Raw genomic sequence first — 14,205 nt, 5'->3', positions numbered from 1 at the left:
TAGCTGAGTTTTTCTCAGATGTTTTCCAAGATATTTATTTCCAGAGAGCTAAAAAAAAGTTTAAAAGTTGGTTTCTAAAAATAGGCCGGTATAATTAGTTGACAGATAAGTTTGGCCATTATTATTTGTTTCCACAGAATACCGTGACAAATGCAATTATTTCAAAATTTAAATCACTGAAAGCTGTGTAATCAAATGTTACTGATACACTCCACATTTAGGAGAAAATAAAACACAAACTCACCGATACGTAACACATCTCCTTGTTTAACCGTGATTCGAGTGCCAACCTGCGATGCCATTAAGACGCGCTTTCTTCCCTTGGTTTGATGGAATCCCACAGTCTGAAGAGCAGTTCTTGGCTCTAAATAAAAATTTTAATAGAGAATCTGATGAGAATTTTTTGTTGCTATACTTTTCCACCACATTTCATCTCATCTCAACTCAACTCTCCCACTCTTGCCTTTTCTTACAATATCCCCTTCGTCCAAAGATGGTCAAAGCAACAATCTTCTGCTTGGTGCTTTCCCTATGACAGTTCCCCGGCTGACCAATAGGAGGTGCACTTTGAGAATCTGTTGCAGACTCTTCTCTTGCTATCTCAGGTGGGACAATCTAAACTTGACCAATCCACTTTTGCAAAACACTCCAATTAATCGGCCAGCTGAGAGCTAACAATGGACAATTGAAGTCAGCAAGTTCAAAGTGACAGCTGAGGGCGAGATTCACACAAATACTTGGGGCTAGCATCACCCCAAAATCCACCAGTGCCGGATTGCCGCCCAAAATACCGCTAAGATTTTAAAATTCCACAAAAAAAAGGAAAAGATTCTGCCCGGCAACAAAAAGAATGGACCTTACACCCCGATTCTCGGTGGAAAATGGAATCTTGGGCCGATTGGGTGGTTCTTAAACAAAATGGGCAGTAATTACTAAAATTTAGACCGAGGCTGCGGGTTGGGCCTTGAAGGGGGAAAACACAAAAAATACTTTTTCCAGAAAATATAAAATAAAAAAATAAAAAATCAGTAAACATTCTCAGGACCTTTTTCACCTTAATCACTGTAAAAGAATTTTAAATTAATTATTATAAACCCACTTACTTACCTTATGTCGCAGGGCTACTTACCGACTGCCCAGCACCGCCCTGCTCTGCTGCATCTCGTGGGCGTTTTTTTTGCTACTTACCTACGGGTCACCGCAGAGTCAAAGATCGGGCGATGGCGGTCTTTGGATGGTACACGCCGGCAGTCCGCTCCCCAGCAGTATTTCAAAACCGCCGACGGAACTCTTTATGGAAATTTTCGCTGACCCGGTGTTCGCCCAAAACGGCCAATCTCGCCGAGAAACCGGGCGGAGATGCAGTGCAAATTCTAGTCCCTGGTGAGAGTGTCCCAGGGGCCAAAATTCAGGGCTGTATATGGCCCGTCAAGTGGCCGCCCGTGTTGCAGTCCATTGGCCACCCTGACCCAAATTGAGCTCAGGGATTTTTCGGCCTGTCCCGACTTCCGCCCCGACATTTTGGGCAGCAATCCGACGCTGGCGGATTTTTGGGAAATTCTAGCCCCAAGTATTTAGGTGCGAATCTTGGCCTTAGCTGTCACTTTGAAGTTGCTAACCTCAATTGTCATCAAAGCACACACCGCCGCTATCCCGCACCTTCAATTAAACCCGTCCCAAATTTAGTTGAAGAAATGCACAAGCCGCTGAACGGTGGCCCGGCAGCTTTTTCTGTCGGTGCACCTTGTCTGTTCTCTCTCTGTGCCCTCGCGGTGTGGCAGCCATTAAAGGCGTGGGCCGAATGCCGCAGCCGCCATCTTATTTTTTTGACGGCCGACTTCCATGTCCGAAGTCCACCTCGGAATCATGTAGTCGAGCACAAATATCAATAATCAAAAAACTACTGTTGTGAGAATATTTCATAGCCTTCATTTGAGGCGCAACAGATGATTGAGGCTCATTTTCCTAGTTGCGCTAAATGCACAGCACTTGTCCAGCTCCTGGAATATCAAAGTTTGGCAGGTCAGGTTATTATCACGGTTTAGACACACCCCCAGTAGGGCCTGCTCCCGTGATGCCTGCAACAGCAGCAATGGTTTCCACGGTACGGGCCTTCTGGGTGCTGGAGAGGCTATAAGGGAAAGATGGCACTTATCGATTAAGGGCTCCCTTGCACTGCTGCTAGAATGCCTCAACCTCGGCGTCCACTGCTGAGACCGCAGTCCTCATGGACCCACCGATCTGAGGGGAGCGATGGCGAAGGCCCAAAGCCATCCTGTTTACGCTGCTCCTATGTCTGCACATGCAACCAGCAAAACCATAGGACAATGAACCAGAGGCCGGGAAAAGCCCGACCCATCTCATTTAAATGGGAACCTTTATCCTGTTCCTTATGCAGGTATCCCGAGAAGCCCCAGAATCCCAGACCCACACAAAAGGGACGGACTCAACTTCATGGGTCTCCACCCTCATTCTCCTGACGTTTATATCTGGAGAATAGGCATTCTCTGGAGACTGACCTCAAGAAAATCATCCCTATTAGTATTCCCAGTAAATAATCACTTAATGCAGTGATAGTTATGCCGCTATAAGTGTTACATCATCATTTCAGTGATTTCCTGAGGCTCAGATGGTCTTTTTAATTGAAGTTGTTGTCTCCCCCTGTCTCTGGTCTATCATTGCCAACAACGCCTATGGGTAAGTGGGCAGGTGACTGATTATCTCCCTAACCCTGACCCAAGTCTCTACCAATAACACACTAAAACTGGCCACAATAAAACACATAATCGTAGCCTCGCCATGACTTTCCTTGCGATTTGCACCATGGCATAACAGACATAAACTGATATCCCACCATGATGCACAATAAATATTTCCTTTTGTAAAGCGTGACATTCTGTACCAATAGGAAGGACCTACCAGCTAGTTTAAGAAATGTGGATGCTGCGGCTTGTCCGATATCATTTGTGGCAATACAATTGTAGGTTCCATGGTTGGCAAACGTCACATTCATCAGCACCAGAGAACCATTCTGAAGCACAACACAGTTACTGCCCAACAAGCCCCCTCTTTTTTGCCATGTAACCTTCGGTTCAGGCACACCTGTTAGAGGAAATAACATATTACCGACTCTCCCACAACAACAACTTGTATTTATATAGTGCCTTTAACATAGTGAAACATCCCAAGGCGCTTCACAGGAGTATTATGAGATAATAAATTTGACACCGAGCCACACAAGGAGAAATTAGCGCAGCTGACCAAAAGCTTGGTCAATGAGGTATGTTTTAAAGGGCACCTTGAAGGAGGAAAGAGAGGTAGAGAGGCGGGAGGGGTTTAGGCAGGGAGTTCCAGAGCTTGGGGCCGAGGCAACAGAAGGCCCGGACACCAATAGTTGAGCGATTATAATCAAGGATGCTCCAGAGGGCAGAATTAGAGGAGTGCAGACATCTCAGGGAGTTGTGGAGCTGGAGGAGATTACAGAGATAGGGAGGGGCGAGGCGATGGAGGGATTTGAAAACAAGGATGAGAATTTTGAAATCGAGGCGTTGCTTAACTGGAAGCCAATGTAGGTCAGTGAGCACGGGGGTGATGGGTGAGCGGGACTTGGTGCGAGTTAGGACACGATCAGCTGGGTTTTGAGTCACCCCTAGTTTACAGAGGATAGAAAATGGAAGGCCAGCCAGGAGTGCGTTGGAATCGTCAAGTCTAGAGGTAACAAAGGCATGGATGAGGGCTTCAGCAGCGGATGCTCTAAACTAATAATATTTCATGGCGCAATGTTTCACAAACAAGTAATTCTCATGAAATTCACGTTGACAAATACAGGTATCTATTTAACACCATAATTCATGCAGTGTGTTAACAGAATGTTCTGGAATGAAACATGATCTAAACTCCTTTATTTGCTCAAGCTACATGGAATATGATTTGAAGAATTGAAGGATGGAATTACTGATGGTGATATTAGCAGCCAGTGTCTTCAGTGAAATAGCATACAAACATGTTAAACATTAAAAAGACAGACTTGTAATGATGTAACACTGATCAAGACCGTAGGACATCCCACAGCACTGTACAGCCAATGGAATACTTTTAAAGTGTAGTCACTGTTATAATGGAAGTTAATCAGAAGGTTTAAAGATCTGATAGAGGTCTTCATAATTATCAAAGATTTTTAAGGGGGTAAATGGGAAAAATAACTATTTGCACTGGTTGGTGAGTCAGTAACTAGAGGGAATAAATTTAAGATCAGCACAAATTAGTAAATGGAGGGGAGAATTTATTTTCTGCAGAGGATTGTTATGGCATAGCCTGCCCTCCCCAAAACAGTGCTGGAAACAGCGTCGATAAGAGTTGTTTAAAGGCAGATGGCTAAATATTTGAAAAGTATATATTTTTTTAAATGGTACGGGGTAACTGGAGAGGGATGAGACTAATTGGATAGCTCCTTCAGAGAGATGGCACAGGGCTCGAATGGGCCCCTTCTGTGCTGTCAAATGTACGATTACTGTAACATATAATACAGTACTCTATGAAAAGAATGTTGTGAAGAATCCCATCTTTTTCACTCACCTTCAACGGGGCAAGTAATAGTGATCGTCGCCCCGAGTTTGGCAAATAAAGTACTTCCGACAGCTGCGGCTAAATGCTGTGCCGTAAGATCTGTGACATTTTCTCTGGAAAACCTGATGGTGGGGGGTTCTGGTCACACACACACACACGGTCACACACACACAGTCACACACACACACAGACACGGTCACACACACACACACACACACACACACACACACAGGGTCACACACACACACACAGACACACACACACACAGACACAGTCACACACACACACACAGGGTCACACACACACACACAGGGTCACACACACACACACAAAAGAAACAGAATTTGCGTAAGTTACAAACTTGCAGCATTACAATAGATTAATACCCCGAGTATCCCCTTGTACTTCAATTCAATTTGGCAACTGCAAATGTAACTGTGCAGATTTAAATAGAGAGGGAAAGCAAAACGCCACAAATCGCACTCGCACTTTAAAAAGGTACCTCTTTAAATTGAAACAATAGTGGCCATCATTTCTGCTCTGTAGTTACAGGTAGCTCTTTGGAAAAGATGAACCTCTATCTCATTTAAAAACTCGCAAAGAGCCTGGCCCTCCTAAATGCCCGTGCTCAGTCCACATGCCTCAGTGCTGAAGCATGACCTATCGACAACAACTTGCATTTATATAGCGCTTTTACCAACGTAAAACATCCCAGCCGCTTATCTTTGCCTAAACGTGGCTCAGAACTCTGGGGGCTGTAAGCAGCATCCAGTTAAGATGTCCTGACTGGAAGTCCATCCGTGTTGTGGTAAGTTTGACAATAAATGAACTTGCGTAAGATTACCTTCCTTAAGCACTTTCCTCTATATGGATTACGCGCTGAGCTACATAGGCTGTGGTCCCACGAGCCACGTTGTGTATTGGTTCCAAATATACTGCTACCTCTTATGGACCATCAGGATAGCTTTCAAGAAGTCTGCTCCCAAGAGCTGAAAATTCCAAGAGCTTAAGTTTGAAGGCCCACAGGAACGATGAAATTCTGAGCGATGCAGATCTGTGTAATAGTTGGGGAGAGGTTGCAGCCCTGGCAGCTGTGTTGAGGGCATCAGAAGTGGGCTACCGTAACAGACTTGCTGCTTGTATGATGCTCTGCATCAGCTTGGGTATCATCACCGAGCACATCAGAGGCTTGTGCTGAGGCTGCTTGATCCACGTATGACTTGTTTATGTGCTAACCCAACCTTGTGAGCTTCAACTTGATCCAGCAAGCTTGGTAAGAAGCCATTTGCAAGATGCCTTGAGAATATTGTCTTTCGTTCCAGTTATTGAGCCATAGAAACATAGAAAATAGGTGCAGGAGTAGGCCATTCGGCCCTTCGAGTCTGCACCACCATTCAATAAGATCATGGCTGATCATTCATCTCAGTACCCCTTTCCTGCTTTCTCTCCATACTCCTTGATCCCTTTAGCCGTAAGGGCCATATCTTACTCCCTCTTGAATATATCCAATGAACTGACATCAACAACTCTCTGCGGCAGGGAATTCCACAGGTTAACAACTCTCTGAGTGAAGAAGTTTCTCCTCATCTCAGTCCCAAATGGCTTACCCCTTATCCTTAGACTGTGACCCCTGGTTCTGGACTGCTCCAACATCGGGAACATTGTTGGGGGAGTCCAGTTTGACTCCTTTTCTGGAGGAACGGGTCCTTTTCTGTAGGAACTGGGGAATCTCTGCACTTATGCAAACACATGTAAGTTCACCAGAATCTACCACAGGCTATGTAAACAAGGGCTCTCAGTGACTTCATTGTAGATTTAGTGGCGCTTAAGCATTCCAGGATACCAGTCCCCTCCTCCTACATTGACTGCCAAGTAGGAGAACTGAGAGGAGATTGCCAATGTCAACTGACCATGCCACAAAGAACTTACAAAGTATCTCAGGATCTTTTCTCTCTCCAAGCTTTCCTTATTACTAATGGAGTTAAAGGAAGAGTTGGGAAATCTACACAGTCTGTCCATCATGGCTGAAACGTAAACATTTGCCGCAAAATGTAAAACAGACGCAAAACACTGCAGCTCCTGGACCTGAAATCATAGAATGGTTACAGCACGGACGGAGACCATTCTGCCCATCGAGTCCATGCCAGCTCTCTGCAAGAGCACTTCAGCTAGTCCCACTCCCCGCCCTTTCCCCTTGGCCCTACATCTAAAATAAAAACAGAAGTGCACCAATAATATTACATGTTTCATCTAAAAAAGCAACAGAAAATGTTGGCAATACTCAGCAGGACAGGCAGCAAATGTGGAGAGATGAAAGGCCATTGACCCAAAATGTTAACACAGTTTCTCTCTCCACAGATGATGCAAAAAGGGCATCAATGGAATGCTAACTGATCTGCTCTGGGCATACTCGTCCTGAGCTAGCCCAGGAACCAGCGCCAAAACTTCCAGCAGACTAAGGGAGGCCAGGAAGAAGACTTCCTCTCCTCCCAACCTGAATTTGGACATTAGGGCACATGCTGCAGAGCCCCAGTGGATCTGGGGTCAGCCCCAAATTCTTGTCCCGAGCACGTGATATGTCGAACGTCCGCACTCTCCCCCCCCCCCCCTATCCCACCAGAACACCTATTGGTTGTAGCTTGTTTGTTTTTGCTTCTACTGTCCTTCAGAGCAATAGAATTTGTATCGTCAATGTTTTCATCAGGGTAGTGGAGAATAATCTCGATGCCGATGAATTTTTAGCCATTTTGTTAAATTCTCCTGCAGATAAGTTAGATTGTGTCAGTTAGCAAGATACCTGGTCCTATCATCCGTCGTCATAAGTGACCCGATTACAATTTATTGTGATAAATAAGTAGCAATGGGGCAGATTTCTGCCGTAACTGCTATTGCAAACCATGCTTAGGCTTTTAGCCAAGATTACTATACACTTGTTTATTTTGGCCTTTGCAAATGTAACTATATCCATTCTTTCCATCACCAAGACAGCTCATTTCATCTCCGCAACACCTCCAAACTCCATCCCCGACTCTCTCCCTCCAGCTGAAACACTAATCCATGCCTTCGCCAGCTTCATTATTCCAACGTTCCACTTGCTGGCTTGCTGTGCTCTGCCCTTTATAAATTGCATCTTGTCCAATTCTATCCTGAACTGAGTCCCATTCCCCGAATATTACTCTGCATTAAAAACAGAAAATGCTGGAAATCTCAGCGGGTCAGGCAGCATCTGTGGAGAGAGAAACAGAGTTAACATTTCGGGTCGATAACCCTTCGTCAGAACTGGCAAAAGTTAACAGATTCTTAAAGAAATGCTGGGGGCTTGAAAGAGGGAGGGGAAGAAAGAATAAAAGGGAAGGTCTGTGATAGGGTGGAAGGCAGGAGAGATTAGAGAGACAAAAGGGAATTTGATGTGCCATTATCATCTAAATTTGGCCCATCATCCCTTTTGTCTCTCAAATCTCTCCTGTCTTCCACCCTATCACAGACCGTCCCTTTTGTTCTTTCCTCCCCTCCCCCTTTCAGGTCCCCAGCATTTCTTTAAGAATCTGTTCATTTCAAACTTCTGCTTGTTCTGACGAAGGGTCGTCGACCCGAAACGTTAACTCCGTTTCTCTCTCCACAAATACCGCCTGACCCGCTGAGATTTCCAGCATTCTCTGTTTTTATTTCAGATTCCAGCATCCACTGTATTTTGCTTTTGTATTACTCTGCATTAAATGTTTGCATGCCAGTCTTTACCGCTGCTTGATTTCATTGGGGCTATGTGCACGTGTATCAGGACATTTAATGATGGAATGAATAGAAAGCTTCAAGAATGAATTATTCCAAAAAATAGCATGTTCTGCCATCACACTAAACCTTGCAGTTATTATGTGGCTGGATTGGAAGCTAGTGAGGTTCGGCATGTGCTTGGCCACCTCCACTGGCTCACAATCTGCCCATGCATCTATTTCAACATCCTTGTCCCCATCTACAAATGTCTCCATGGCCTTGTATCTCCCTAGATGTGTCGGGCTAGAAATTCGCCAGCCTAAAGCACATTTTAATCTGAGGAAGGACATTCTTGCTATTGAGGGAGTGCAGCGAAGGTTCACCAGACTGATTCCCGGGATGGCAGGACTGACATATGACGAAAGACTGGATTGACTAGGCTTATACTCACTGGAATTTAGAAGAATGAGAGGGGATCTCAGATAAAATTCTGATGGGACTGGACAGTTTAGATGCAGGAAGAATGTTCCCGATGTTGGGGAAGTCCAGAACCAGGGTTCACAGTCTAAGGATAAGGGTTAAGCCATTTAGGATCGAGATGAGGAGAAACTTTTCCACCCAGAGAATTGTGAATCTGTGGAATTCTCTACCACAGAAAGTTGTTGAGTCCAATTAGTTGGATATATTCAAAAGGGAGTTAGATGTGGCCCTTACGGCTAAAGGGATTAAGGGGTATGGAGAGAAGGCAGGAGTCGGGTACTGAAGTTGCATGATCAGCCATGATCATTTTGAATGGTGGTGCAGGTTGGAAGGGCCGAATGGCCCACTCCTGCACCTATTTTCTATACTTCTATATTTTCTATGTTTAACGTGATTTTTTTCACATTATGAGTGCTTTTTTGTCGTTAAAAGAAACCTCACAAAATTCTCCAAAGGTTAAGAATGACGCTTTCGAAATATCGCCAAAAAGCGGATCACCATACATAAAAAACCGCACCGCCGAAATTTGGTCGTTCGGCGAACTGTTCTCGGGTGAAAAAACAACCCACAAGAAAAGCAGGCGTTGCAGCCTCAAACGTCGGTAAGTAGGAAGACCTGCAAAAAGGTAAGTTAAGTTTTTTTTAAAATTATTTTTCAGCGATTGATTAATTAAGGGTATTGTTAATGTTTTCTGATTTTTTATTTTTGGAAATTTTTTCTGTGTTTTCTCCTCTGTATTTTTGGTGATATCGGACTCGCACTAAAGTTACCCAGGACTGCAGTTTCCAACACGAATCCTCCAGCAAAGCCGATTTTTATCGACAGGCATATTTTTTTTGCCAATTTTACCCCCTTAAAAAATAGCGGCATTTTTAGTACTATTTTTGCCGTAAAATAATAGAAAAAACCCGCTATCACCAAAAACTGAATTTCTAGCCCAAAGTCTCACTCAGCCCTTTTTTGCACTCTTCTGATTCAGGCCTTCTTTGCACCCCATCTCACTTTCTGTTCCAGTTTTGGCAACAAGGCGTTCAACTATTTGGCCCCACATTCTGAAACAGTATCATTAAGTGACCTCCCTTCCTTCCTTCAAAAGTCTCCTCGTAAGCTGACTCTTGGAGTTTACCTTCGATTCCTGCCCCTAATCCTATATTCTTCTTTTCTCTGTAAAGAGCTTTGGGGGAGATGCGCTATACAAGCACAAGTTGTTGTACGATTCTCAAAATTAAAATACGTTCTAAATGTTTCAAAAAATAGAATGTGTCATTTTTATTAGGAAAAGGCCTTTGTTAATACTGATGATTCCATGAACTATATTGGTCAAATAAAAGGCAAGTTTCAGGATCAGATACTATGGGTGCTTCCTCATTGAGAAATGGCAAAATGGAATGAATCCATAATCTGATGAAGAGGTCGCAAAAATAGCGTATGTAAATTGTATGCTGATTTAATAAATAGAATCAAATACTTAATCTGTTTGGATTATTTTGGAAAATTTGTAGAATTTTCTGTTCCAAAATTCGAGAAAACATTTTTTTTTAAAAAGGTAGAATTTCAATTCACCTGAATATGAATTTCAACTTACCTGAATACAATAGTAACGAGGTTTCAGTATCTGTTCCGAGTTCACTGGTTACTGTACATCCATAAAGACCAGCATCCTGGCTCGTGACATTCTGGATCTGAAGTCGTGCAGAACCAAGTAGTTGTACCCTGCAAAATCACAAAGCAATCACAAACGTAAATACAGATGAGGGAGACCACTGCAAGATATTTTGCAAAAAAATCTCAATCTCCCCATCCCACAGAATTTGACCTATCTCGCACATCCTTCTATCGAAGACGACAATCTGCACATTTTCCACATCATTCAGCCGAGCTAGCACATCCATCCAAAGAAACCTTCAATCACTCTTCCCACAACATTCCACCAATCAAGCACACCCTTTCACAACATTCCACCAATCGAGCACACCCTTTTACACAAACTTCCAATCTCTCCCTCTCACTACATTCATCTGCCTCTTGAATGACTTCAGTTTTAGCTTTCACGTTCCACTACAGTAGATCATGCCAGGGTTTAATCATTCTTTGTGTGACAAAGTGTTTCTTGACAGGTTCTGAACTTGCATTTTATCATTTATATCTGTCCCTTTGGGTCTCAGTTGCAATTTAATTTGAAACAAAGCTCAGGATTTCATGTTCCACTTCGTGTCATATACTCCAATGGTGATTCCTCTCATTCACCTCCTTTCAAGTCCGAAGAGTCCAAAGTTTTCTAACCTTTCCTCATAATTGAGTCTTCTGGCACTAGTGATCAGCCTTGTTGACCTTCCCTGTACCACCTTTAGGGCTTGGATGTACTACTTTTTGTAGATCAATTTTAAATTACTTTAAATATTAACTAAATATCTTCACGATACTGCTGTAGGATACAGAGCTGTGAAAAGTGATTTACCAAAACAATAATCTTGCTGAGCCACATAATCCGTGCCTACCACAGTAACGAAAAGATTTTCATCAAAGTCACAAATGACATCTTTTGTGACTGTGACAAAGGCAAACTATTTCTCTTCGTCCTTCTTGACTTGTCTGCCTAGTCAAGGGTTATGGGGAGCGGGCAGGGAAGTGGAGTTGAGGCCAAGATCAGATCAGCCATAAATGTATTGAATGGCGGAGCAGGCACGAGGGGCCAAATGGCCTACTCCTACTCCTATTTCTGATGTTCTATCCTTCTCCAATGCCTCTCCACCATCATCCAGCTGGGTGGGACTGCATTCACCTCGTTCCATTCTTATCTATCTAATCGTAGCCAGAGAATAACCTGCAAAGGCTTCTCTTCCCACTCCCGCATCATTACCTCTGGTGTCCACCAAGGATCTATCTTTAGCCCCCTCCTATTTATCATCTATATGTTACCCCTTGGCGACATCATCTAGAAACACAGCATCAGTTTCCACATGTGCGCTGACTATACCCAGCTCTATCTCACCACCACTTCTCTCGACCCCTTCACAGTCTCTAAATTGTCAGACTGCTTGCTTGACATCCAGTTCTGGATGAGCAGAAATTTTCTCCAATTGAATACTGGGAAGACCGAAGCCATTGTTTTCAGTCCCCGTCACAAACTCGGTTCCTGAGCCACTGACTCCATCCCCCTCCCCAACTCCTGTCTGAGGCTGAACCAGACTGTTCGCAACCTTGGTATCATATTTGACCCTGAAATGAGCTTTCGGCCATATATCCGCAGCTTAACTAAGACCGCCTATTTCCATCTCCGTAACATCGCCCATCTACGCCCTTGGCTCAGCCTATCCGCTGCTGAAACCCTCATCCATGTCTTTATTACCTCTAGGCTTCGCTATTCCAACGTACTCCTGGCTGGCCTCCCACATTCTACCCGACATAAACTAGAAGTGATCCAAAACTCGGCTGCCCGTGTCCCAACTCGTACCAAGTCCCGCTCATCCACCACCTGTGTTCGCTGACCTACATTGGCTTCCGATTAAGCCACGCCTTAATTTCAAAATCCTTATTTCCAAATCCTTCAATGGCCTCGCCACTCCCTATCTCTATAATCTCCTCCAGTTCCACAATGCCCCCCCTGCCCCACCCCACCCCCCCCCCCCAAGATGTCTGCACTCCTCTAATTCTGCCCTCCTGAGCCACCCTGATTATAATCGCTCAACCATTGGTGGCCGTGCCTTCTGTTGCCTGGGCCCCAAGCTCTGGAACTCCCTCCCTAAGCCTCTCCGCCTCTCTACCTCTCTTTCCTCTTTCAAGACGCTCCTTAAAACCTACCTCTTTGACCCAGCACCTGCGATAATTCCGACTGATGCGGCTCGGTGTCAAATTATTATTGCATAATACTCCTGTGAAGCGCCTTGGGACATTTCACTACATTTAAGGCGCTATATAAATACAAGTTGCTGTTGTTGTAAATAGTGGATTGTATTTATGTCCCACGTATGAATTATGAAGGTCCTTTGTGGCTGCACCAAATGATCGAACGTGGTGTGAAAGCGTCCGCCGGTACTGCACAGGCGTGGCTCAGGCAGCTGCACAGATCGGAGCCAGCCAGCGTAGGATGGAAACCAACAGAGAAGTGCAGCGAGAAAATAAAATCGTAGTAAGAGTGGAGAGAAACAGGTAACAAGGACCGATCAAGTGGTGAGAGAAACCGAAATCAGAAAAAAAAATCAGGTGTTGCTGTCGGCTGCGGGACGGAAGTGCCTTTGGATTGGAACAACCGTCGCTCCGAGTCATCAGCGCCGCACCTTGCTGGCGCATCACAACACCCCTCCCCTCAGATAAAGGGGAGGGCCACTGCGTCTCTGCAATATGTTTAGTTTGCACCACTGGGCCACCCGGGAGGGGTTTTGGCTGGGGATAGCGTCCCGGTACCCAAGCTGCCCAGCTGAACCCGTGGCCACCATTATCGGGCCTACCGCGGAGTCGGCCGACAATTAAAATAAAACGGAGGCGCCGACAGCAGGCCCTCCCCTTGAAAGGCGGACGTACCGCCCAGACGCACGCAGCTTCCTGCGGGGGAAAGCTGTCAGGGGCATCGATCTGCGGCGGCTCTGCTCCCGTGGGGCAATTTCCCGCGGGGGTCGGCAAGGGGGTCTCCGCCGGGCGGTGTGGGGTCGACGCTTCCCCGACGGGCGGCAGCCACGGGCGACGAGGAAACCCGTTCCCACTGCTCCCGCCCCGGGGGCAATTTAGGACGGGTTGGCCCATCCGTCTGCCCCAGTCCATGAGGCCCATCCGCTCCATTACCGCCTCTCAGAGGCATTAATGGACCTTAAAGAGGGGAAAATTTCAGCCCCGAGAGGTGCTGGACTTCAGAGGTTGTTCAATCACATTGCAAATTAATTATTCACAAATATTTTACTTTCCGTCTAAGTTTAGGCGTTAAATTTGTGAGTTTTAATATCAGTTTTGTATGCTTGAGCGTAAAGAAAAATTGGGACCATTTAACGTAATGTGCATTAGCTTTGCATATGCGGCAGCCCATTCCATGACTTAAAAAATACGACCTAGACTAAAAAACAAACCATTGCATTAGCAGGCAGAAAGCGATTCCACAGTCGCACCTCAGACTATTTTTGGTAGCTACTAAAAGTCCTGGTGACATCAGCAATCTCAGCATTTAACAATTTTAGATGAAAAAACCCACTGCTTACGTAGATTATCCTGAAGAGGCAAATATAAAGCCACACCTAGGGCTCAAGTTTCGGCCTGAGTTGCTCCTATTTTTTTGGAGCAACTAGATTAGAATGGAGTATCTTAGAAATTGCAATTCTCGGCCTTTAGTTTGCTCCAGTTCAAGTCAGTTAGAATAGTTTCATTTTAGAACATTTTTTTTTCCCCAAAAGGGGGCGTTACCAGCCACTTATGCCTGTTTTGCAAGTTTAGGCAGCGAAAACTTACTCCAAACTAACATAG

At 44.9% G+C, this 14,205-nt stretch overlaps 1 protein-coding gene across 1 annotated transcript in view; it reads right to left on the bottom strand.

The window, feature by feature from the left end:
- The window catches only part of LOC139227970 (ADAMTS-like protein 3), a 61,752-nt gene extending 48,219 nt beyond the window's left edge, over positions 1-13,533 (bottom strand). The window contains exons 1-4 of the mRNA XM_070859129.1: positions 13,292-13,533; positions 10,343-10,470; positions 2,920-3,102; positions 245-364 (exon numbers count right to left, since the gene is read on the bottom strand). Of these exons, the coding sequence (XP_070715230.1) occupies positions 245-364; positions 2,920-3,102; positions 10,343-10,470; positions 13,292-13,533 (673 nt within the window). The remainder of the gene's footprint in view (positions 1-244; positions 365-2,919; positions 3,103-10,342; positions 10,471-13,291) is intronic.
- Between the last annotated feature and the right edge of the window lie 672 nt (positions 13,534-14,205).

Source organism: Pristiophorus japonicus, chromosome 17 (genome assembly GCF_044704955.1).
Source record: "Pristiophorus japonicus isolate sPriJap1 chromosome 17, sPriJap1.hap1, whole genome shotgun sequence".
Lineage (NCBI taxonomy): Eukaryota > Metazoa > Chordata > Chondrichthyes > Pristiophoridae > Pristiophorus > Pristiophorus japonicus.
Note: the sequence above shows the minus strand (reverse complement) of the source record. Positions and strands in the feature narration are given on the sequence as shown.